The 23,412-nt window shown below is 40.0% G+C and overlaps 1 protein-coding gene and 1 pseudogene across 2 annotated transcripts in view; one reads left to right on the top strand and one right to left on the bottom strand.

The window, feature by feature from the left end:
• Positions 1 to 23,412, bottom strand: part of KLHDC1 (kelch domain containing 1) — a 46,711-nt gene that overhangs the window by 7,052 nt on the left and 16,247 nt on the right. Inside the window, exons 6-11 of the mRNA XM_080912688.1 lie at positions 21,905 to 21,988; positions 21,401 to 21,459; positions 18,267 to 18,379; positions 15,974 to 16,046; positions 11,294 to 11,378; positions 2,260 to 2,312 (exon numbers count right to left, since the gene is read on the bottom strand). Coding sequence (XP_080768814.1) covers positions 2,260 to 2,312; positions 11,294 to 11,378; positions 15,974 to 16,046; positions 18,267 to 18,379; positions 21,401 to 21,459; positions 21,905 to 21,988 — 467 coding nt within the window. The remainder of the gene's footprint in view (positions 1 to 2,259; positions 2,313 to 11,293; positions 11,379 to 15,973; positions 16,047 to 18,266; positions 18,380 to 21,400; positions 21,460 to 21,904; positions 21,989 to 23,412) is intronic.
• Positions 10,159 to 10,865, top strand: LOC308437019 (small ribosomal subunit protein uS3-like; annotated as a pseudogene). Its single transcript has one exon. The product of its transcript is annotated as a small ribosomal subunit protein uS3-like (transcript).

Below are 23,412 nucleotides of genomic sequence, written 5' to 3'. Positions count from 1 at the left end.
TGGAATTCACTCATGGCACAGGATGGTCTTGAACCCTCACTCTCCTGCCTCAGCCACTCAAGTGACTGCCATCCTTGGCTCCTTAGCTTTGACTCCTTCAGCTTTACCTCACCTTCCTATCCAGTCCAGTCACCATCGGCACTGCATTCTCTGGCCAGTGCCTAGGATCCCCTCTCCTCTCTTCCTGTTACGTCATCCTGGTCAAACCCAAGCCTCCATCAGTTTCTCAGCCCCTGAGATTAGTTGCCTTGAAAGCTGAAGTAAACCAACACTCTGTGCCACCAGACATTAATCTCTCTCTCCCCCTCCCCTCCCCCTCTTCTCTCTCCCCTCCCCCTCCTCTTTGTCTTCCCCCCTCCCCCCAAGTGTTGCTGTGCTGCACAGCCTGGCTGGGTGCTCCCAGTGAGCTCTGGAGACACTGCACACCTTCCCACTCTTCTTAGGCTCACGTCGTCGTCTTCTCTTTTCCTCACCAGATAACCCACCGGCAATGGCGCTTTCTCAAGGGTCTGCTCTACCCACACATCTTCCTGGTTTTACACTGCCTTTATTTCTCCACTATTTATTCACGTTTCTAGTGACTTGGGAACAAAGCAAAGTGTCTGCTCTGCAGACGTTTGCACACTGAGCTGTGCCCTGAGCACCCCTGTGTTAAGTATCCTGTTCAGCCAATGTCTATTTGCTTTTCTATATTGCTAAAGTTACTTCCTCATGACTGTCATGTGGGCATGGGGCAGACATGTAATCCCAGCACCTCGGAGACAGAAGGCTCATGAGTTCCAGAAACTAAGTAACAGCTTCTGAGTTAAAAGAAATTCTATTATTATAATTGTTTTTGTTGTTGTTATTATCAGGATTTTTTTTTTTTTTTTTTTTTTGAGACAGGCTTCTCTTGTTATCCATTGGCTGTCCTGTCCTGGGACCCACCTGTAGTAAGGTTAGCCTCGAACTCAGATTCATTTGCCTCTGTCTCCTAAAAGCTGGGATTGAAGGCATGTGTACCAAGTCCATCTTAAAAATTTTCTATTTTAAGTGTATATGTGTATATACATATTAAATAATATTTACCGGAAAATTAATATTTTCAGAAAGTTGAAATATAGCCCCTGCCTCCTGAGTGCTGAGATTAAAGACATGAGCCACTGTGTTCAGGCTGAACATACACTATCTTTGATATTACTATATAAATATAAACAAGTTTATAAAAAATCATTTTATATTTTGATTTAAAAATCATACTAGTCTACTGTCATGGGACAAGTTTGACTATACTTTTCATTTGAGAAAAAGACTCACTATATGGCTTTTCATAGCCTAGAACTTGCTCTGTAGACCAGGCTAGCCTGAATTCACAGAGATCTGCCTGCCTCTGCCTCCTGAGTGTGGGATTAAAGGCCTATGGCCTTACACCTAGTTTTTATTCTTAGGCAGTTGTAAATACTTTCTTGAATTCAAGTCATAGACTACTTGTAAAATAGTATAAGTTCCCCCACAAAGGAAAAGCAAGGAGATTATCAGACGTTCATAACTCAGACTCGGCCTTTCTTTGCTCAGCAGACATTTTGTACAGTTAGTTAAGCTAGGAGAAAGCCGTGCTCACAGCTCTGCACGTTTCCAACCATCACCCCCTCCCTGCCCAGTCTTCTCGTCCTCCTCAGATGAGTCCTGAATCTACTGGCCCACGCCAAGCCTCTGGTCACCTCTCATCCCTTTGTCACATGCATGTACCCATCCCAGTTACTTTAGGTACAAATAACCACATAGTGTTTGTTCCTTTGTGAATGACAGACCTCACTAGGCACATCTTAAAGGCCATTCCACGCTGTAGCTCATGTCAGATTTTCCCTTCTTTAATTTTTTTCTTTAATTTTTTATTATTTAAAACATTTTTAAAATTTAAATATATTTTGATCATAATCTTCCTCTCCCCAAAGTTCTTCTAGATCCCCTCTCCCTTCCTACCAATCCAACTATAAGTTCTTTCTCAAAAACAAACAAATGCCCAATACAACAATAAACCCCATAAAACCAAACTCACGACACAGTGACTGTAAGCTCCTCCTTCAATAGTGCTGGGATTACAGACATCAGCTTCCACATTCTGTTTATATGGTGCTGCAGATTGTGCCCAGGGCCTTATGGATATGAGGTAACATCAACTAAATGAATTTATAGCCCCAGAATGTGCACACATGCACACACACACACACACATTTATATATGACATCATATATATGTAAAACTACTGGATTTACTTACCTGAGCAGTGAATAGGGCTGTGTTTGAAAGATCAATAAATCATTACAGTGACCCTAGTCAAAAAAAAAAAAAAAAAAAAAAAAAAAAAACACAAAAAAAAAAAAGAAGTCTTACCAAAGGTTTGAAGAAAATAATCATACCTTAACTATAGAGCACTTCTATTGTATGAATGTAAAATAGTCAAAAACTTCTCTTTAACTAGTAACAAAGATGCATATAAGCATACCAGCATAGATACCCAAGACATACCTCTGCACACATATGGTTTTCTATTTGAAAATAGGAAATATATGAATACCAAATTTCAGGAAACAAACTTTTACCTAATCAATACCCCATATAATTATAAATTTAAATATCAGACATTGTTCCCTGAGAACAACAGTAACAGAAGTAGTTAATATTTAATTCTTTTTTTAAAAAATATTTATTTATTTATTTATTTAATGTATGTGAGTACACACACTGTCACTGTCTCCAGACACACTGAAAGAGGGCATCAGATCCCATTACAGATGGATGCTGGGAATTGAACTCAGGACCTCTGGAAGAACAGTCTGTGTTTCTTAACCACTGAGCCATCTCTCCAGCCCTTAATTTGTTTCTTAAAAAGTATTTAAATATTTTTTAAAAGGAAATATTTGTTTCTTTGATTAATGCACCACTCACATAAAGTTAACATGGGCAGTCTCTATGAGCTGTCAAGAGGTTCCGTTGGGTCTGCTCCTGGTTTCTGAGTCCTGACTAGGAAAGGAACAGCTATTCCCTTCCTTCTTTCCTGCAAGCAGGTCAGAGCCTAAGTATGCTCTTAAAGTCTCTAGCTGCTTTGGGCTTCCCCATACTTTTTCTAAAGCTCCACTCCCTGCTGTGACAGTCTTGGCAGACACTGAGCAACCTCTATGCTGTTCTGTCTTCCCCATTCTCCTTTAGGCAGCTCTGGAATTTATAGCTTGCTTGCTCTGAGGGTTTTCTTTTAAACTAATAACATGTTCTCGAGAGTAAAATGTGTGTGTGTGTGTGTGTGTGTGTATGTGTGTGTACGCTCACATTAATATGGTTGGACTGCTTTCAAATGGTATTTATAACTTTATAATTCATAATGATAATTTTAATCAGAATTCTTACTTTGGTTTTATATATTATTTTCTTAATTACATCTTGCTTCAAATTTATTTTTACTGTTCGTGATTATATGGAGGACAGAGATGTCAGAATCTCTGCTAACTTACAGGCAGTTAGTTCTGAGCTGCTTAATGTGGTTCCTGGGAATGGAACTTAAGTCCTTTGCAACAGAGTATGTGCTCTGAGCTGCGGAGCCAGCTTTCCAGATTTGTATTATTGGTATTGTTGTTTAAAGGCAGAGTCTTGCTGTGTAGCACTGCTCTGATACTATGCAGTTTGAGCTGGTCTCAAACCTGTGGCAATCCTTCTTACTTAAATGCTTTGAGTTCAAGGACTACTGGTGTCACCATCATGCTTGTTCAAAGCTATTATTTAAATGATAAACTTTGTGTTGTAAGTAGAGGACTGTTGGTTTATTGTTCATTTTTATGTTTTTCTTTTCTTTTTTTTTAATTGAACAACTTTATTTTAAAAAAAAAACAAAGATAGATGTACAGATTTTAAAAGCATTTTTGCATAAAAGTATATGAATACATTTATGTCAGTACTTGATTTTTTTAAAGGTTTGATAGTATGCCTTAAAATCTTACTAGTTACAATAAGCATAAAGTACATGTAAAACAAGATGTAACCTGGAATTAGTCAAAGTTTTCATGGTGTGTTAAGCATAATGATTTTTCTTTCTTTCTTTCTTTCTTTTTTTTTTTTTTTTTTTTTTTTTTTGGCCTTCATTTTTTCTTGAACTTCATATAGTCTGTAAGTTGTTCCTGGGGTGTTCAGAGATTTCTGGGGTTAGTATACAATTATCAGTGACTGCATATTATGTCTTTTCTTTTGGGACTGGGTTACCTCACTCAGGATGATATTCTCTAGATGCAGCCATTTTCTTAAGAATTTCATAAAGTCATTGTTTCAGATAGCTGAGTAGTACTCCATTGTGTAAATGTACCACAATTTTTGTATCCATTCATCTACTGAAGGACATCTGGGTTCTTTCCATCTTAAGGCTATTATAAATAGAGCTGCTATGAACATTGTGGTGATGTGTCTTTGTTGTATGTTAAAGCTTCTTTGGGGTATATTCCCAGAAGAGGAATAACTGGGTCTTCAGGTAGTACTATGTCCAATTTTCTGAGGAATCGCCAGACTGATTTCCAGAGTGGTTGTATCAGTTTACAACCCCACCAACAATGGAGAAGTGTTCCTCTTTCTCCACATCCTCACCAGCATCTGTTGTCATCTGAGTTTTGGATCTTGGCCAATCTGACTGGTGTGAGGTGAAATCTCAGGGTTGTTTTGATTTGCATTTCCCTGATGGCTAAGGATGTTGAACACTTCCTTAGATGTTTCTCAGCCATTTGATATTCCTCAGTTGAAAACTTTTTGTTTAGCTCTGTACCCCATTTTTAATAGGGTTGTTTCATTCTCTGGTATCTAGCTTTTTGAGTTCTTTGTATACCTTGGATATTAGGCCTCTATCTGATGTGGGGTTGGTAAAGATCTTTTCCCACTCTGTAGGCTGCTGTTTTGTTTTCTAGACAGTGTCCTTAGCCTTACAAAAACTTTGCAATCTCATTAAATCCCATTTGTCAATCTTTGACCTTAGAGCACGAGCCATTGGTGTTTTGTTCAGGAACTTTTCTCCTGTGCCTATGTGTTCTAAGGTTTTCCCTATTTCTCATCTAATAGTTTCAGTGTACCTGGTTTAATGTGGAGATCTTTGATCCACTTACACTTGAGCTTTGTACAAGGAGATAAGAAAGGGTCTATCTTCATTTTTCTGCATGCTGAGTGCCAGTTGGACCAGCACCATTTGTTGAATAGGCTGTCCTTTTTTCATCGAATGTTTACAGCTCCTTTGTCAAAAATCAAGTGACCATATATGTGAGGGCTCACTTCTGGATCTTCTATTCTATTCAATTGATCCATGTGCCTATCTCTGTACCAGTACCATGCAGTTTTTAACACAATTGCCTTGTAATATAGCTTGAGGTCAGAGATGGTGATTCCCACAGATGTTTTCCTGTTGTTGAGGCTGGATTTTGCTATTCTAGGTCTTTTGTTATTCCAGAGGAAATTGCACATTGCTCTTTCCAACTCTATGAAGAACTGGGTTGGAATTTTGATGGGGATTTCACTGAATCTGTAGATTGCTTTAGGTAAGATGGCCATTTTTAAAATGTTGATCCTTCCAGTCCATGAGCATGGGAGATCTTTCCATTTTCTGAGATCTTCCTCAATTTCCTTCTTTAGAGATTTGAAGTTCATGTCATACAGGTCCTTCATTTGCTTAGTTCGAGTCACACCAAGGTATTTCATAGTTTTTGTGACTATTGTGAAGGGTATCTTTTCCCTAATTTCTTTCTCCTCAAGTTTATCCTTTGAGTGGAGGAAGGCTACTGATTTGTTTGAGTTAATTTTATATCCAGCCACTATGTTGAACTTGTTTATTAGCTGTAGGAGTTCTCTGGTGGAATTTTTGAGGTCACTTAAGTACATTATCATGTCATCTGCAAAGAGTGATGTTTTTACTTCTTCCTTTCCAATTTGTATCCCTTTGATTCCCTTTTGCTGTCTAATTGCTCCGGCCAGGACTTCCAGTACTATGTTGAATAGGTAGGGGGAGAGTGGGCAGCCTTGTCGAGTCCCTGATTTTAATGGGATTGCTTAAAGTTTCTCATCATTAAGTTTGATGTTGGCTGTTGGTTTGCTGTATATTGCTTTTATTATGTTTAGGTATGGGCCTTGGATTCCTGTTTTTTCTAAAACTTTTAACATGAAGGGATGTTGAATTTTGTCAAATGCTTTCTCAGCATCTAGTGAGATGACCATGTCCTTTTATTCTTTGAGTTTGTTTATATAGTGGATTATGTTGATGAATTTCTGTATATTAAACCATCCCTGCATCCCAGGCATGAAGCCTACTTGATCACAGTGAATGATCGGTTTGATGTGTTTTTGGATTTGGTTTGCAAGGATTTTGTTGAGTGTATTTGGATCAATGTTCATAAGTGAGATTGGTCTGAAGATCTCTTTCCTTGTAGGGTCTTTGTGTGGTTTAGGAACGAGGGTTATTGTGGCCTCAAAAAATGAGTTAGGTAGTGTTTTATCTGACTCTATGTTGTGGAATAGTTTGGAGAGTATTGGTATTATGTTGTCAATAAATGTCTGATAAAATTCTGCACTGAACCCATTTGGACCTGGGCTTTTTTTGGTTGGGAGGCTTTTTATTCTTTACATGTTATGGGATTATTTAGATGGTTTACCTGGTCCTGGTTTAACTTTAGCATCTGGTATCTGTCTAGGAATTCATCCATTTCCTCCAGGTTTTCCAGCTTTGTTGAGTATAGGCTTTTGTAGTAGGATCTGATGATTTCTTGAATTTCCTCAGTTTCAGTTGTTATGTCTCCACTTTCCTTTCTGATTTTGTTAATTTGGATACTCTCTCTTTGCCCTCTAGTTGGCCTGGCTAAGGGTTTATCAATCTTATTAATTTTCTCAAAGAACTAGCTCTTGGTTTTGTTGATTCTTTGAATGGTTCTTTTTGTTTCTATTTGGTCTATTTCTGCTCCGAGTTTGATTATTTCTTGCTGTCTACTCCTCTTGGGTTTATCTGCTTCCTTTTGTTCTAGAGCTTTCAATTGTGCTGTCAAGTTGCTAGTGTATGCTCTCTCCAATTTCTTTTTGGAAGCACTTCGAGCTATAAGTTTTCCTCTCAGTACTGTTTTCATTGCATCCCATAGGTTTGGGTATGTTGTATTTTCATTTTCATTAAATTCTAGAAAATCCTTAGTTTCTTTCTTTATTTCTTCTTTGACCATGCTATTGTTTAATAGAGCATTTTTTAGTTTCCATGTGTATATGGGCTTTTTGTTGTCTTTGTTGTTATTAAAGACCATTCTTAGACCATGGTGATCTGACAGGATGCATGGTAGTATTACAATCTTCTTATATCTATTGAGGCTTGTTTTATGACTGATTAAATGGTCAGTTTTGGAGAAGGTGCCATGAGGTTCTGAAAAGAAGGTGTACTCTTTTGTTTTAGGATGAAATGTTTTATAGATGGCTATTAATTCCAATTGGTTCATAACCTATGCTAGTTTCACTGCATCCCTGTTCAATTTCTGTTTCCATGATCTGTCCATTGATGAGAGTGGTTGTTAAGGTCTCCCACTATTATTGTGTGGGGTGCAATGTATTTTTTGAGCTTTAGTAGGGTTTCTTTTATGAATATGGGTGCCCTTGTATTTGGAGCATATATGTTAAGGTTTGAGAGTTCCCCTCCTGACAAATTTTCCCTGTAATGAGTAAAAAGTGTCCTTCCTTATCTTTTTTGATAACTTTTGGTTGAAAATCTACTTTATTCAATATAAGAATGGCCTCTCCAGCTTACTTCTTCAGGCCATTTGCTTGGAAGTTTTTTTCCAACCTTTTACTCTGGGATAGTGTCTGTCTTTGTCTCTGAGATAAGTTTCCTGTATGTAGCAAAATGCTGGATTCTGTTTATGTATCCAGTCTGATAGCCTATGTCTTTTTATTGGGGGAATTGAGTCTATTTATGTTAACAGATATTAAGGAATAGTGGTTGCTGTTTCCTGCTATTTTTGCTTTTAGAGGTAGAATTGTGTCTGTGTATCTTTCTTCTTTTGGTTTTCTTGCTTAGGTATTTACTAGGATGTAGTTTCCCTCCTTATATTGGGTTTTCCACCTATAATTTGTTGTAGTGCTGTGTTTGTGGTCAGATATTGTGTAAATTTAGTTTTGTCCTGGAATATCTTGGTCTCTCCATCTATGGTGACTGAGAGTTTTGCTGGGTATAGCATCTTAAGCTGACACTTTTGTTCTCTTAGGGTCTGCATGATGTCTGTCTAGGATCTTCTAGCTTTCATAGTCTCTGTTGAGAAGTCGGGTGTGATTCTGATTGTTGTGCCTTTATATGTTACATGACCTTTCCCCCTTACTGCTTTTAGTATTCTTTTGTTTTGGGCACTTGGCATTTTGACTATTATGTGTTGGGAGGAATTTCTTTTCTGGTCCATTCTATTTGGAGTTCTGTAGGCTTGTTTTATTCTCATGGTCATCTCATTCTTAAGGGTAGGGAAGTTTTCTTCCACGATTTTGTTGAAAATAATTACTGTGCCTCTTAGTTGATATTCTTCTCCCTCTTCTATTTCTATTATCCTTAGCTTTGTTCTTCTCATTGTGTCCTGGATTTCCGGGATATTTTGGGTTGGGAGTTTTTTTGGTTTTTGCATCTTCTCTGACTGTTTTGTCTATGTTTTCAATGTTGTCTTTGGCCCCTGAGATTCTCTCTTCCATCTCTTGTAGTCTGTTAGAGATGCTTGCATCTGTGACTCCTGATTTCTTTTTTAGGTTTTCTACCTCCAGGGTCGTCTCTTTTAGTGTTTTCTTTATTGTGTCCATTTCCATTTTAAATTCCTTCTTCAATTCCTTCATCTCTTTGGTTCTGTTTTCCTCTAGTTCTTTGATTTCTTTGAATGTTTTTCGTGTTTCCTCTTTAAAAGCTTCTATTTCTTTATGTTTTTCCTCCCATTCTTGTTTAAGGATCTCTATCATCAGCTTGAGGTATAATTTTGGGTCTGAGTCTTCTTTTTCTGGAGTGTTTGGCATTCCACTCTTTGCTGTGATGGGAGAGCAGGGTTCTGGTGTTTCCAGGTTTTCTTGGTTTTCATTGGGTAAGTTCTTTCATTTTCCTCTTGCCATCTTGTTGTCTGTGACTATATGTGGTCTTGTTGTCAGTGATTGGTTCTCGCCTCTCCCTTGTACCTGGATCTCCGCTGTTCCTGGTGGCAGATGGCCTGAGCATTTGGGCCGCACACACAGGCACTTCAGGTGGAAACTGAGTCCCTATGGCAGAGTTCCTGCTCCCCTGAACCAATGGGGGAGGGCTTTCCGCATGCTCGGCCCAGACCTCTCTGTGCCCCAGCTACTTGCAGTGCAGTCTCACCAGACCTGCGTCCCTGTATCTCTGCTCATGTTTTTCTTTTCTTTCTTTTCTTTTCTCCTCTTCTCCCTCTTTCTTCTTCCTCTCTTCTTCTTCTTTCTTCTTCCTCTTCTCTTCTTCAACAGGGTTTCTGTCTGTATGCCTGGCTGTCCTGGAACTCAGTCTGCAGACCAGGCTGGCCTCAGACTCAGAGATCTGCCTGTCTCTGCCTCCCATGTGCCACCACTACCAAGTCACTGTTCACTTTTTGTATTTTGAGATAGGGTCTTTTTATGTAGCACACATTGGCCTTGAGTCCTCAATTTTCCTGCCTGAACCTTTTGAGCATCCTCTGCAAACTGGAGCATTTAGTGCCTGTCCATCAAGTACAGCAGGTGTGAGAGAGGGAACAATGTGACCTGTTTATTCCATTGACTTGGTAGCATTTTAAAGCTGCAACATTTAAAACTCAAAACAGATGGGAAGCAGCAGCAAAACCCCATGAAACAAAAAGAAACAGAACCATCTCTTCCAGGGAGAAGTTAGTCTGTGAGGTTTAGAAGGGTTAGTCAAATCCTGTCTCTTCCATTAATAAATCGCATACCTTTTGATCCCAGCATTAAGGAGGCAGAGGTGAGTGGATCTCTTGAATTTGAAGCCAGCCTGGTCTAGACAGGACAGCTGGAGCTATATTATAATGAGATCCTGTCTCAAAACAAGAAAAATAATTAAAAAAATTCTCTGTGTGATTATTACTATGATTATGTATTCTTTTTATAAATAGATATTTTTAAACATTTAGCCTTTTCCTTTCAGTGGCACGTGGCTGCAAGATGGCGGTACAGATTTCCAAGAGGAGGAAGTTTGCAGCTGATGGCATCTTCAAAGCTGAACCAAATGAGTTTCTCACTCGGAAGCTGGCTGAAGATGGCTACTCTGGAGTTGAAGTCCAAGTTAAACCAACCAGAATAGAAATCATTATTTTAGCCATCAGAACTCAGAATATTCTTGAGGAGAAGGGTCATCAAATCAGAGAGTTGACTGCAGTTGTCCAGAAGCAGTTTGGCTTCCCTGAAGTCAGAGCTTTATGCAGAAAAAGTGACAAGAGGTGCTATTGCCCAGGCAAAGTCTCTACACTACAAACTCCTAGGAGGATTTGTGGTTCGAAGGGCCTGCTATGGTGTGCTTTGGGTTCATTATGGAGAGTGGGACCAAGGGCTGCGATGGACAGAGGGCCAAGTCCATGAAGTTTGTGGATGGTCTGATGATTCACAGTAGAGACCTTGTTAACCACTCTGCTGACACTGCTGAGCATCAAAGTGACGATCATGCTGCCCTGGGACCCAGGTGGTAAGATTGGTCCCAAGAAGCCTCTGCCTGATCATGTGAGCATTGTAGAGCCTAAAGATGAAATCTTGCCCACCACCCCCATCTCAGAACAAAAGGGTGGAAGCCAGAGCCACCCACCATGCCCCAGCCAGTGCCTACAGCATACCAGGATCTTGGCAGCTGCATCTGGAGGCTAGATCTTGTCTTGTAAAAACATTTAATAAAATCTTAAACAAAGACACAAGGCCTGATTGGATTGTGCCCAGTGTTCAACTGTTTTGAGTTAAAAAAAATTTCAACAGTAAGTACGCATATTGTGGTAATGCTGAGAGAAAAAGTAAAGGGTGATGGGGCCATGGCTTGGAGGTTGACTGCTAGCCCAAAGTGTATGAGTGCAAGGTCCTAGGTTTGAGCCACAGCACTGGAAAGAGAAAGCCTTCTAAAATTATTTAGCTAATGAAACCAGTGGATTGATCTTCGTCTGTAAACCGGAAACATCCCTACATGCATCACAAGCCTCTGACTTGGAAGAGTAGTCCTGCCAGACAGCATCTCTGTGCTTTGCAGTTTCCATAACAATACTTCTGTTTGCATATCACAATTACTTAGAGAAAATGTTTAAATACAAAATTTTCTTACTGTATCCAAGAAAAGTAAGTTGTCTTTGCTCCCACCAAATACCATTATTTCATTTTCTTTACCCAAACAGGCTGTGTGCCATAACCTGTGAGCGGAAAAGTAGGAGCAGAGTGAGACACTGTGAGGGAAGACTGTGCACACACAACACAATTCCAAAGCACACACACTGAAAGGTTCAATGGGTTCTCTCAAGTTCACACATCATGTTCCAGCTAGAGAGAATTCCTAGTAGTCCTGTCTCAGAACCCAGCTTTGCTAAACCCTTTATCTGATACATATTATCTCTGAAATGAGTTTAAAAGGATCAACCCCTCAGGTGCAATGGCCACCTGTCCCAACTCTTTTGGGGACCTCTATGTCACTTCCTGTCATGTTTGCCCTTTCTTTCCTGCTCTGGGCCCCATCAGCTCACAAACACACATGAAATCCTCATTGTTTTTCTACCTCAAGCCCATCACTCCGGGTACAGAATACCATAGTGAGTTCCCATCTATCATCTCCTCCAACTTCAGACAGCTTTTCAATAATACTTTTTAAGTTCACAAAGCTTTAAGTGGTACTTAGTATGTGCACATACATGTGCGCACACACAGGCACAGTGAAGTGGCCTGACCCGAGTGTGCAGTGGTTAAACTGGATAGCCAGCACTTCTGTCCCTCAGATATTATCAGCTCCATGTCAGAAACCTCCAGCTTTGTCTCCTTAAGTATTTTGGAATATGCTGAAGATCTGTGAGTGGTTTTGTTTTGTTTCAGTACTAGGGGCTGAACCCAAGCCCTGTGTATGTGGCAATCCCTCTCCCACCGAGCCTCATGTCTAGTCCTATGGTAATTGTTATAATCCACTGTTACCTTGGGACCTTCCTGATCAGGACAGATCTCTGCTAGAAGAGCTGAGTTTTCTAGCTTAATATTTTTGATCAACAACTATTTTTCCCTACAGAGTTTAGGTTTTGCCTTTCCTTAGATGAGCCCTCCCTTTGCCCTAACTCCACCAACCCTAAGGTAGAAAAACTCCAGGTTTTTGTTAGACCTTTCCTTATGCTTAGGTTAAGTTACTCCTTCTCAGGCTCAGCCCTAGGAACTGCTCCAAATCACCCATGAAAACCGGTTCTGCTCAGACCCTTGACGTTGACTCGCTAGCTTTCTACTGTGCTAACTTACATTTGAAGATCAGCTGCTCCACGTGCTATTGGACATTTGTCTTCTAGCTCCCTACAAGCCTGAAGTCTGTGAGGTCAGAAATGACCACAGTGGTGTGCTGGAACTGGGTCACTGGCTATTTGAAGACGATTTGAGAATCTCCTTCCAGCTTCAGGGTCAGTGACATCATGTTGGTATCAGTCACAGTGGGAGTTTTTATACCTTATAAGTCAGCAAATGGTACACATTATGTGCTCCTGCCTTCAGGAGTGGTTGTAACTGTCACACCAGTAAACCACTGCAACTCGAATATTCTAATGTTCCCTTCCAAAATATGCCCAGTATGATATTCTGTACCCAGTAGGCACTCCAAAAATTTTGATTAGCATAGTACATAAGATTAATTTATTCAGTCATTAAATATACAAATTCTCTCATGAACGAGCAGAACATCTAGTGTTCTCTGGGAAATGGATAGATAGTTCACATCTATCTCAAACTTCACATTATTTACAAAATGATCTTATTGCTTTATAAGTTCAGTATTTCCATGGCTCTAGCTCTCAAAGAAACCATGCTGGTAAATTCCCAATTTTCTAAGATAAGCATAGAATTTTACAAAGTCATTATTTTGACTTTAAGAGAGCACTGTATTTTTTTTTAAAGGGGGGGTGTCTTTCTATGTAGACCAGGCTGACCTGGAACTCACTGTGCATCCCAGGGTGCCCTCAAAACCCTGTCTGGCATGCTGACTTAGGGTGCTTTTCTTAACAGGACAAATTACAGAAACACAGTCACCCACAATAACAATATATTGCAAATATTTACTACTGAATAATTTATTTTTATACATTTATCCCTTTTACTTAAACCCCACAAGTGCAAACAGTAGGACTCTGCATACTTTCTTCAATTCTACACACACTCATTGACCAGTGCACTCGTGACCCAGGATGAAGCATGAGATATGCTTTTTGGTAAGTTCTCTGCCCAGTTCTCCAGATCACCTGCTGGAGTTCAGACTGGTATACATGTTCAGCAGGAACCCAGATAATGTCAAGGGGTTGGGCATGGGATTAGAGAGAAGCTAGGCACAGGAGACAAAAAAAAAATACTGTTCTCGTTCATGAGAAGGACTGGGTTAATCTCCAGGAGAGAAGCCATAGGAATTATGGGTAGTGCAGTCAGTATTAAGGGGGTCTGACAGGACTTGGGGCTCACAGGCCAGCACTTTCTATGACATCTTTACGCTTTAGTCATTCCCAACAGCTCTACAGAGGGTCACATGACCAGGCAGATTTACACACAGTGAGGCCTGGAGAGGAAAGCCTTTCCTTCATCCCTCATCGCAGGGCAGTGAGTCTCAAGCAGGATACTTCCAGGCATCTCAACGCACAGGGCATTCCCTTGAAAATGTCAACAGTGCTGAGCCCAAGGACCCCTGGCACTCTCAGAGGAGACTGGCAGCAGTCACCTCACATTGTATGTGGCCTCACTCGTCACTTTCTCTCAAACCACACACACGCAGAGTTCTCCTTACAGTCAGCTCTACCCCATCTGGTCTCCTCCACCTCATACCTGAAGGCAGATCTGCCTCTGTCTTATCTGCCTGAGGGAAACTCGGGCCTGGACTTCGTCTCCGGAGAACACTGGAAAGCCTTTCCTGCCTTGATTTTGGTGGCATCTAGCTTGCAACCTGATGTTCTCTACAGACTGACAGTTCTGTCCTCTCAGCTGCTCTACACTTAGGACCTGAACATTCTAACAAAGTGTGAACAGGTCAGCTCAGGCAGAAGACAGCGTGGCACACAGCTCTAGTTCTAACGGACAGTATCGACGGTTCTGCTCTAAGTACTTAGTACGACTCCAAATGGAAGTCACAAAGTTTTAAATTAAACATATTTACTGCCACTGCCATCCATAATTAAAGTACATGTAAAAAGTATATGAAAAAAGAAGCCCTGGAAGAGACCAGGAGTCCCCTCCTGTCCAGATGAGGTGACTTTGCATGTCCTCAGCGACTGTAAAGCCAAAAGCTAAACAGCAGCTGGACTTGTAAACTGTCTTAATAAAACATTCTTTGAATTAAGCAGATATCTTTCAAAAGAGCTACACATGTTAATATATTCTAATGAAGTTTTACACATAAAAATATAAGAATAACATATGCAGCTATGGTGGTTTCTAAACTGTATTAGTATAGATTTATGTATCAATGTATATATGAATACTTAGTCTTGTTCTGAAATAAGCTACCAACTGTCATTTGTTTAATAACAGAAAGATATATATTAAGTTGACTTTACACTAACACAATCAATCTAAAGCAAGGTCATCTCTGAAATACATGGCAGGAGACAGTGTCCTATCTGCAGATGGCCCTATGGTATGCCATATTTGAAATTCCTATGAGGACATGTTTATTATACTAGTCAATTAAATTTAAAATTTTTATTATGGTAGTATTTGGTTTTCTTTAATAATAGCATATTGTTTCTACAATATTTATTCTATAATATTCATCAAATAAATATCATTTAAAAATATTTACAGTAATGAATATATCACACTGCTGTTTATTTTGAGACAAGGTTTTATGTAGCCCTGGCTAGCCTTAACTCACTATATAGACAACATTGGCCTTAAGGCCTGGATCTTTCTGCCTGTATTTCCCAAAAGCTGGGATAAGAAGGAAGGACCATCATGCCCTGCTCAGACTGTTGATAAGGGAAAAATCATGTCTTTACAGTAACATGGACACCAATACCCCAACAAATTGCTTTAAATGTCTTCTAAAAGCAACCATAATTAAGGATAACCCTAATTCCTATCTATTTATTAAAAATAGTAACATTAAAAATTGATCTTATGGGCTGGAGAGATGGGTCAGCAGTTAAGAGCATTGACTGCTCTTCCAGAGGTCCAGAGTTCGATTCCCAGCAACCACATGGTGACTCACAACTATCTGTAATGGGGATCCGATACCCTCTTCTAATGTGTCTGAAGACAGTGACAGTTTACTTGCATAAATGAAATAATAAATAAATCTTCTTTAAAATGGGCTGAAGGGGCTGGAGAGATGGGTCAGTGGTTAAGAGCACTGACTGCTCTTCCAGAGGTCCTGAGTTCAAATCCAAACAACCACATGGTGGCTCACAACCATGTGTAATAAGATCTGATGCCCTCTTCTGGTGTGTCTGAATACAGATACAGTTTACTTATACACATAAAATAAATAATAATTCTTTTTAAAAAATTGATCTTATAACAGGTTTTAAATTACTTTGTGCTCTTTATATACTTATTAGGCAAACGTATATATTTAGCTAAAAGTAACATTTTCAATTGTGCAGCTATAGATAAAAAGTAGATAAATAATTTTCAATAAACATAATCAAAATAATGAATTTAGTTAGTTAACATGAAGCTAATTTGAGAAGTACCTTTCTGTTGCTTACTGTTTTCTTTCAAACCCTGTGTACTCTGTTCTAAATCTTAATGCTTTAAAAACTCTCAGCTGTTTTACCTTGGGGCTTACCTGGGCCTGGTGTACGGTAAATGTCTAAGTTGTTTCCAACAGTTTGTTATCACATTATGGATCCAGCCGTCACCTGCAATATTAGGACAATTCAGAAATTATGATTAGGCCTTTGGGATATAATTTAAATTTTTCAAGGTTTATTATCTTAATTTCTATCATTATCCTGGGTGAGTTTGCATATTTTTCATAAACATTTCAACACTGTCATAAACATTATAAACATTTAAATATTTACAATATGAAGACTCCCACATTCTAGAAATAATATCTATCAAGGTCTGTGGCTTTTAGTAAAATCTGTGCTTGACCCATGAGGCCCTGATTCAATGTCAGCATCAGGAGAAGAAAAATGGGAGGTAGGAAGAGACAAAAAAAAAAAAGAAGACTTGCTGTCTGCTTCTATGTCCTTCATGTTGAATTGTTAAGTCCTAGATCTTGTATCATTTTCCCCACAGACACTTCAATACATGTTGCTAAGTGGTGTGGACATTTTTTATATAGCCACAATGTTATGATTATGCAACAAAACAAACGCTATAGTGTAAGCAAAGCTCAGTTTTACTCTATAATGAAGGAAGAGTTAGCTCACTCAGTGTCCCATATGCTAATGATCAAGAATAGCAAGTATGAGGCTGGAGAGCTGGCTCAGCAGTTAAGAGCATTGTGTGCTCTTGCAGAGGACCCAGGTTCCAGTCCCAGCACCCACAGGGTAACTTCACCCATCTCTAACTACAGTTCTGAGAAATCCGACGCCCTCTCTGGTCTCTGTGGACACTGCACATGTGATGCACAGACACACGTAGGCAAAGCTTCCATATACATAGAATTTTTTTTTTAAAGAGGCAGGTATGAATTTAAAAACACTATATCATAAAGTTATGATATTAATCTCTATTAGAATGTACAAATGTCAATCTTATTATATTCCAAATTTAATTAAAAATCTCAGCAGGACATGTTGGTGTATGCCTGTAACCCTAGCACTTAGGAGGTGCAGAGACTAGAGGATCAAAAGTTTAAGGTCATGCTGGCTATATAATGCATTTGAGGCCAGTCTGGGCTACAAGACCCTGACTCAAAGAATAAAAACCAAAAGAAAACCAAACCTCTCGCACACTGAAGAACAATAATCTCTAAGGATGATTAATAATCCTACTAGGAACTTCCTCTGGAGTTTGATGCTAGGAGATTACTGTACAGGGAATTCCTTTATTGAAAATGAAGCTGCTTTCCAATTCAGTACAGCAGACCTGAGGCCGGAGGTCCACACTGGTATCTTTCCCAGCTCGCTCTCCACTCACTTATGAGGGTCTCTGTCACTGACCTATGAGAGCCCTGACTGGGTACAGCGCTTGGAGGGGAGCTCCAGAGCCCCGTCTCAGGGCTGGGATCACAAACGCCTCCCTGCACCCAGCTTTGGTGCCCAGCCTTGAATGTGGGTGCCCAGGATCAGACCAGGGGCTCATACTGGCACTGCAAACACTCTTCTGGCTGAGGTTTCCAGGCTCTACTGTGAGGAGTAGACAGTTTTAAGGGTTTGTGAAATTTCTAAATGAGAAGGATCTATATTTCTAGACAACTTTTTGTTAAGGCCTAAAGATGGCTCAGCAGGAATATGTGCCTGCTGCTCCGGGAGCATGGATTCACCCGGATGAAGGAGAGAAGAGACTCCTGAAAGCTGCTCTCTTGCTTCTACACCCAGGTTCTGCCTGTGTGTGCATACACACGTAAATACACACACACACACACACACACACACACACACACATACACACAAATAAATAAATAACATGGAAAAGAGATTTTTTTTTTTGGTTGAGAAAATAATCTAACATGTCAAACTCAGCCATACACATTTTTGGTTATTTGTGTGTGCCCTGATACCACTATTTCCTGCTTGGAAAAAAAGTTGCACTAGGAAACCCATAGCTATTAGAATCAGCAGTGACAGGAGTTGTAGACTTCTAGGCCACCAAGACAGCTTGTTGGGTGAGGAGACAAAGCGTGCCTTTGTCCATGCTCCACTGTGGCTGCCAGGGAGTGGAAATGGCTTATGGAGAAACGGCCTCATGTCATGGAATGGCTCCGGAGCACTCTCATGTAGGTTAACAGGAAGAACATAAAACAGTTTTTAACTGTCCCTCCCCATAAGAGGCCCCCTCATGCCACTACCATACTTGGCTCCCGCGCTCCCCAGCAGATACTCAGGACGGGTACATTCCCCAGATGCCTGGCGCCTGGGTGCTGGGTAAAGGAGGTAAAGGCTGTAGGTTAAGCCCTATGGACTTACTTAGTGGAATATTATCCGCACTTAGTCCACCGAATAAGAAAAGCGTATCGTCAGCTATTGCTGTTAAACTGTGCCATGACCGGTGTTTGGGGTTTTCTCCATTAACAGAAATCCTGTAACAAGGAAGAAAAAGAAAAAAGAAAGAACGAAAACCCAACTTTGAATTAACGAAAATGAAAGACTTGTGGTGTTCCCAAGACAGTCTCATCATGTACCCGGCCGGGCCTCTGGGTCACGACGCGCCTGCCTTGGCCGTGATGGCGTCCGCTACAGCCATGGCCGATCTTAAAGAAAGTGCTGAGCTGGGGAGGGGAGGTGCATGCACGCCATGACAGCACCCAAAAGGCTGAAATAAGACCATGCATTTGAAGCTAGCCTGGGCTACACAGTGACTGCAAGGTCAGCCTGAGCTACATACAGAATTAATTCTTGCTAGGAAAGAAAGGGAGAAGAGAGGAGGAGGGAAAGAAAATAGGAAGTAGAGATGGAAGAAGAAAGGAAGGAGAGAAAGGGAAGGAAAGGGAAGAGAAGGAAGGAAGGAAAGGGAAGGGAAGGGAAAGGAAGGAAGGAAGGAAGAAAGGAAGGAAGAAAAGAAGGGAAGGAAGGAAGAAAAATAGTTATAAATCATATGTTCAGAGTCACTCTGTAGACCAGGCTGGCCTCAGGCTCCCAGAGATCTGCCGGCCTCTGCTTCCGGGCTCCTCTAGCTCCACTATCAAGCACACTGTAGACTACCTTTCTACCAAGTGTGCTGTCACAGCCTTGCATGCTGGCGGACCGTTACCCCTCTCCTGTGAGCTGTGTCCTTCCCACATCCTACTGCCTATGTTTTAATTCCTAAGTTCTTGTAGACCTTTGACTTCACCTTTTGCTTTTTAGAAAACACTACAAATACTGCTTTTATTTTACATTTGGTTTGCATTTTTTTAAACACAAGAATTTTAATTTTCAGCTTGCAGTAAGAGTAAAAAGTTTGACAAACACATCCAGAAAATTAGACAAGGATTATTTTTGGCACAGTAATATTGCTAAACACACCATCACTCAGTGCAAGCTTTGTTTGCCAAGTCCCAAATATGGCCTGACAATCTCTGTGCAATGAGCATTTGCTCCCTCTCTACCATCCCAGTTTCTGGGCAACAACAGGCAGAGGGAGACGACTCATGGGGACTCAGAAGGAGATGGAAAATACTTGACTTGGGAGAAAAACCATGAGCTACTTGTGCTAAAATAGAATCACATTTCTACGAGAGCCCGAGTGTAAATACTGACTGGACTGTGACCCCGAGACTGAAGACTGCCGCCACAGTCATACATACAGAGGCCTAAACTGATGGCTGGCCATTTATTTTAAAGGGACAGATGAAGTATTTTTCTCTAATGGAAAAAGACAATTGAAAATAGAGATTTTTATTATTGGAATTGCTAAATAAGAATGTATCAAAGTGGTTTTAAATTTAATGGGTGGTTATTGGTTGAAACTGCAATATAAAAAGATCACTTAAAAACCTGAATAACCCACTTATCCCCATCAATGTACACAATAGAAAATATTTACACACTGTAATTATAAGCAATATAAGCAGATTTTTATATTTTGAGATTTTGTACACTTTACACAATGCAAAATGAGAAAAATATGAACACTTATAAAATTACACACAAATAATGTATCTACAAGGTATTAAATTACAAAGTGAGAGCCCCACTGTTGGGCAGATAGATGCCAGAGTTTCAAGCTTCAGTCAAATATAACTCTTTGTATCTATCTCTTTAACCATAGTGACATTTGTAACAGTACCCTTGAGAGGTAGCATCAAGACACTTTCTTACCAGTAAACTCAACACAGACTAAAACTTTTGTTGGTCTGACTCTTGAAGCCTGGATCAGCCTCAATTCTTGAAAATGTGATTTATGTAGTCTTCCCTATGGTTTGCATTTTCCAATTTGTCTTTTAACATTTTGAGTACATTTTTGGTAGAGAATAGTTTAATTTTTAGCTGGTTTTATGAAGCAGTCTTTTTCACTTACCACATTCAGGTTTACATAATCCCTAATAATGCCAAAGTTTTGAGAATAAGTAGCTTTTTTTTTTTCTACTCACACTTTCATGGTTTTACTCTAGGGGTTTTGCTTGTTTTTAAGATAGGGTATTACTATGTATCCCAGTTGGGTCCTAAATTTGCTATGTAGCCAAGGCTAACCCCAAACTACCTTCCTGCCTCACTCTCTTGAGTTTACAAGTGAGCAAGTGAGATTACATTGGTGTACTGCCATGTCTGGGTATTCACAGTTTTGGGGGGGGCAAAGGTCAGAAACAGATGTTGTGTCTCAGGAGCTGTCTATATCATTTTTAAAATGTTTCTCACCAGCCTATAACTTTCTGAGCCCAATATTGGCTGGCCAGTGAACCCTAAAAATCCATCTCTCTGCCCCCCAGTACCAACTGGAAGCACACTCACAATGTCTGGCTTTTTATATGGGTTCTGAGGACATAAACTAGGTCCTTATGTTTGCTACACAAGCATCTCCTGGTTGAACTATTTCTCCAGTCCTCATGGCTTTATTTTTAATATTTATACTTTATAATAATATATAGCTCTGATTCCATTGCATTGCAGGATGTCCAAATTAATACCTAAATATATTAGGGTTGCTAAACTATATAACGAGCCATAAACAAGCTCTGACTTTTATTCACTTCATTATCTAGGGTGTAAGATGACACATTTGGCAAGTTCTTTCCCTGTGAGCAGTTGTAGGAGAACACTTGCTACAAAGCTAATACTCACACAGGACTTTTCATCTTTATGTTTTATATTTGTATAAATGCCATTAGCCAACTGTCACACTGTAACCTATAACACTGTCACCTGAAAGGCTGTTCAAGGCTAGCCTGGGCTACTCAGTGAGATCCTATTTAGGAAGGAGGGAAGAAAGGAAGGAAGGAAGGAAGGAAGGAAGGAAGGAAGAAGGAAGGACAAACAGAAATTTAAATTTCATATTTCTCATTTAGATATATAATCTAAAGAAAAAATATTAACTCAATTTTAGAGACCCAAGCTTGGGTTATGACAGACTGCATGCCAACCCACACCAAGCCTACAAACTGGAACCCAGATTTCAGACTCACCTTCCAGACCAGACCCAGGTATCTAGGTTTAGATAGTGTAAGTCATTCATCCTGGTTTGCTGAAAGAAAAGCATAAGTGGACAGGGGTTTAACTCTCTTATGGAATAAAATGTTAGCTCTAAAGCAAGTCCAGATTAAGCACAGATTCTGCTTAGCCCTGGAAGCTTAGACACTGAAAATAAATTCTAAGCATCAAAATTAACATGGAACTTCCAGATTTTCCCAGAGGGGAAAGAGATGGGTTTAAACTAACAGCAACTGGATGGTAAGAAATTAAACATTCCTGACACTGCACTCAAGTGAAGGGTCTTCCTCATTAACATATGATTAAAATCAACTGTGACAGAGTGTGGAAGGTCTCTTTTGGAAACAGGAGATAAATAAAACTTAGTACTACGTGTAGCTTAATCGCTAGGTTAGTTGGATGTTCAGATGCGCCACAGAATCAGACAGGCGTTTAGAAACGTCACACATGAGAATACCATTTCCATTGAAAACACTGACCAAAACTCGTCCGCCAAAGACGTAACCCTTATTTCCCAGAACTGCACACGCATGCGCAGCTCGAGGCTGTGGTGGAGCTCCACCCTGAAAGCAGAGAGAATAGAAGACAGACTTGAGACGGCTGTACCAGCCACATCCTGCGCCGTAACTACAAATAGTTTCTTTAAGAAAAAAATGCACCCCTCCACCCTTAAATGCCCACTACAAAATCAAGGTTCATAGTATTCAGCCTGAAATATAAAGTCTTAAAATAAATAAAAATAAATAAATAAAATTTATCTCTTTTTCCCCCTCACCCATCTCAGAAACTCTAAGAATTTACTAATGGCCCCCAAAAATCCTCAAATTCACAAAACAACTTTGCTGATGGTTTAAGCCAAACCAAAGAAGCCCTTATCTTTCCTAGACAAGATCCTTTCTTGGATTTTGGAAGTTGTTTTACTTTTGGGTTTTTTTTTTTTTTTTTTTTTTTTTTTTTTTTTTTTTCCTTCCTAAAACTCTTAGAATCAAAAAAAAAATTTTTTTCCCCCGTTTTTCTACTTTATCTTGAATGAAGCTCTGACATTTCAGGCTCACTTGAATAACTGAAATCTAGCTGGTAATAATGAACTAACCTTTACTTCTGTAATAGTTAAATTAAGAGAAAACTATTTTTTTAAGTTGATTCCGTGGTCAGGAGCACTGCTTGCTTCTGCAGAGGGCCGGGTTCGGTTCCCATCACCCACATGTCAGTTCACAACCTCCCATCACTCCAGTTCCAGGGGATCCAACTCCTCCCTCTAGCCTCCTTGGGCAATACACGAATGTGTTGCCCATACATACATGCAGGCAAAACACCTAAACACATAAAATAAATCTTTAAAAGATACCAATTCTGTTTGCTTTCTATTGTTTCTACAGTTTACATGAATCCGAATTTGTGTTTGGTTTCTAGCAGATAGAATAACACTAGAATTGTATGTAGCTTATACAAACAGGTGTTGGGTCAGGGATCAGTGAGAGTGCTAGGCTAGGACTTACACGGCTGCTGGTTTGATCTCCAGAGTGGAGAAAGGAAGGGAGGGAGGGAGGGAGGGAAGGAGGAAGAGAAGAAGGAAGGATGGAAGAAGACAGGTAGGCAGGCTCATGGACTCCGTTTTAAAGGGACTTTTAAAAAGAACTCTTATAATGCACACAGGACATACGGGTAAAGCATGATTACAGAAGCTGAGCCTGGTGGCTCGTGTCTGTCACACAACGCCAGGGAGGTAGAGGTAGGAGTTCAAAGCTAGCCTACTTAAGCTGCACGAGACTCTCAAAAGTGAAGACAAAGAACAAGAATGACTCCGCTTTAAAATACTTTTTCTAGAAAATATGATTCATAGGATGCTAAAAAAAATGGTAGTTGTTAGTAGTTCTTAAGGGAGCTTCTTCAGTTGGTCGTGGGTGGCAACACCTGTAATCAGCACTTGGGACCCAGAAGTTGGAAGATTGCAGGTTCGATGCCAGAGTAGTCCACATAGTGAGAC

This window comes from Micromys minutus, assembly GCF_963924665.1.
Source record: "Micromys minutus genome assembly, chromosome: 1".
In the NCBI taxonomy this organism is placed as follows: Eukaryota; Metazoa; Chordata; class Mammalia; order Rodentia; family Muridae; genus Micromys; species Micromys minutus.
The sequence above is the reverse complement of the archived record's forward strand: the minus strand, read 5'-3'. Positions and strand labels throughout refer to the sequence as shown.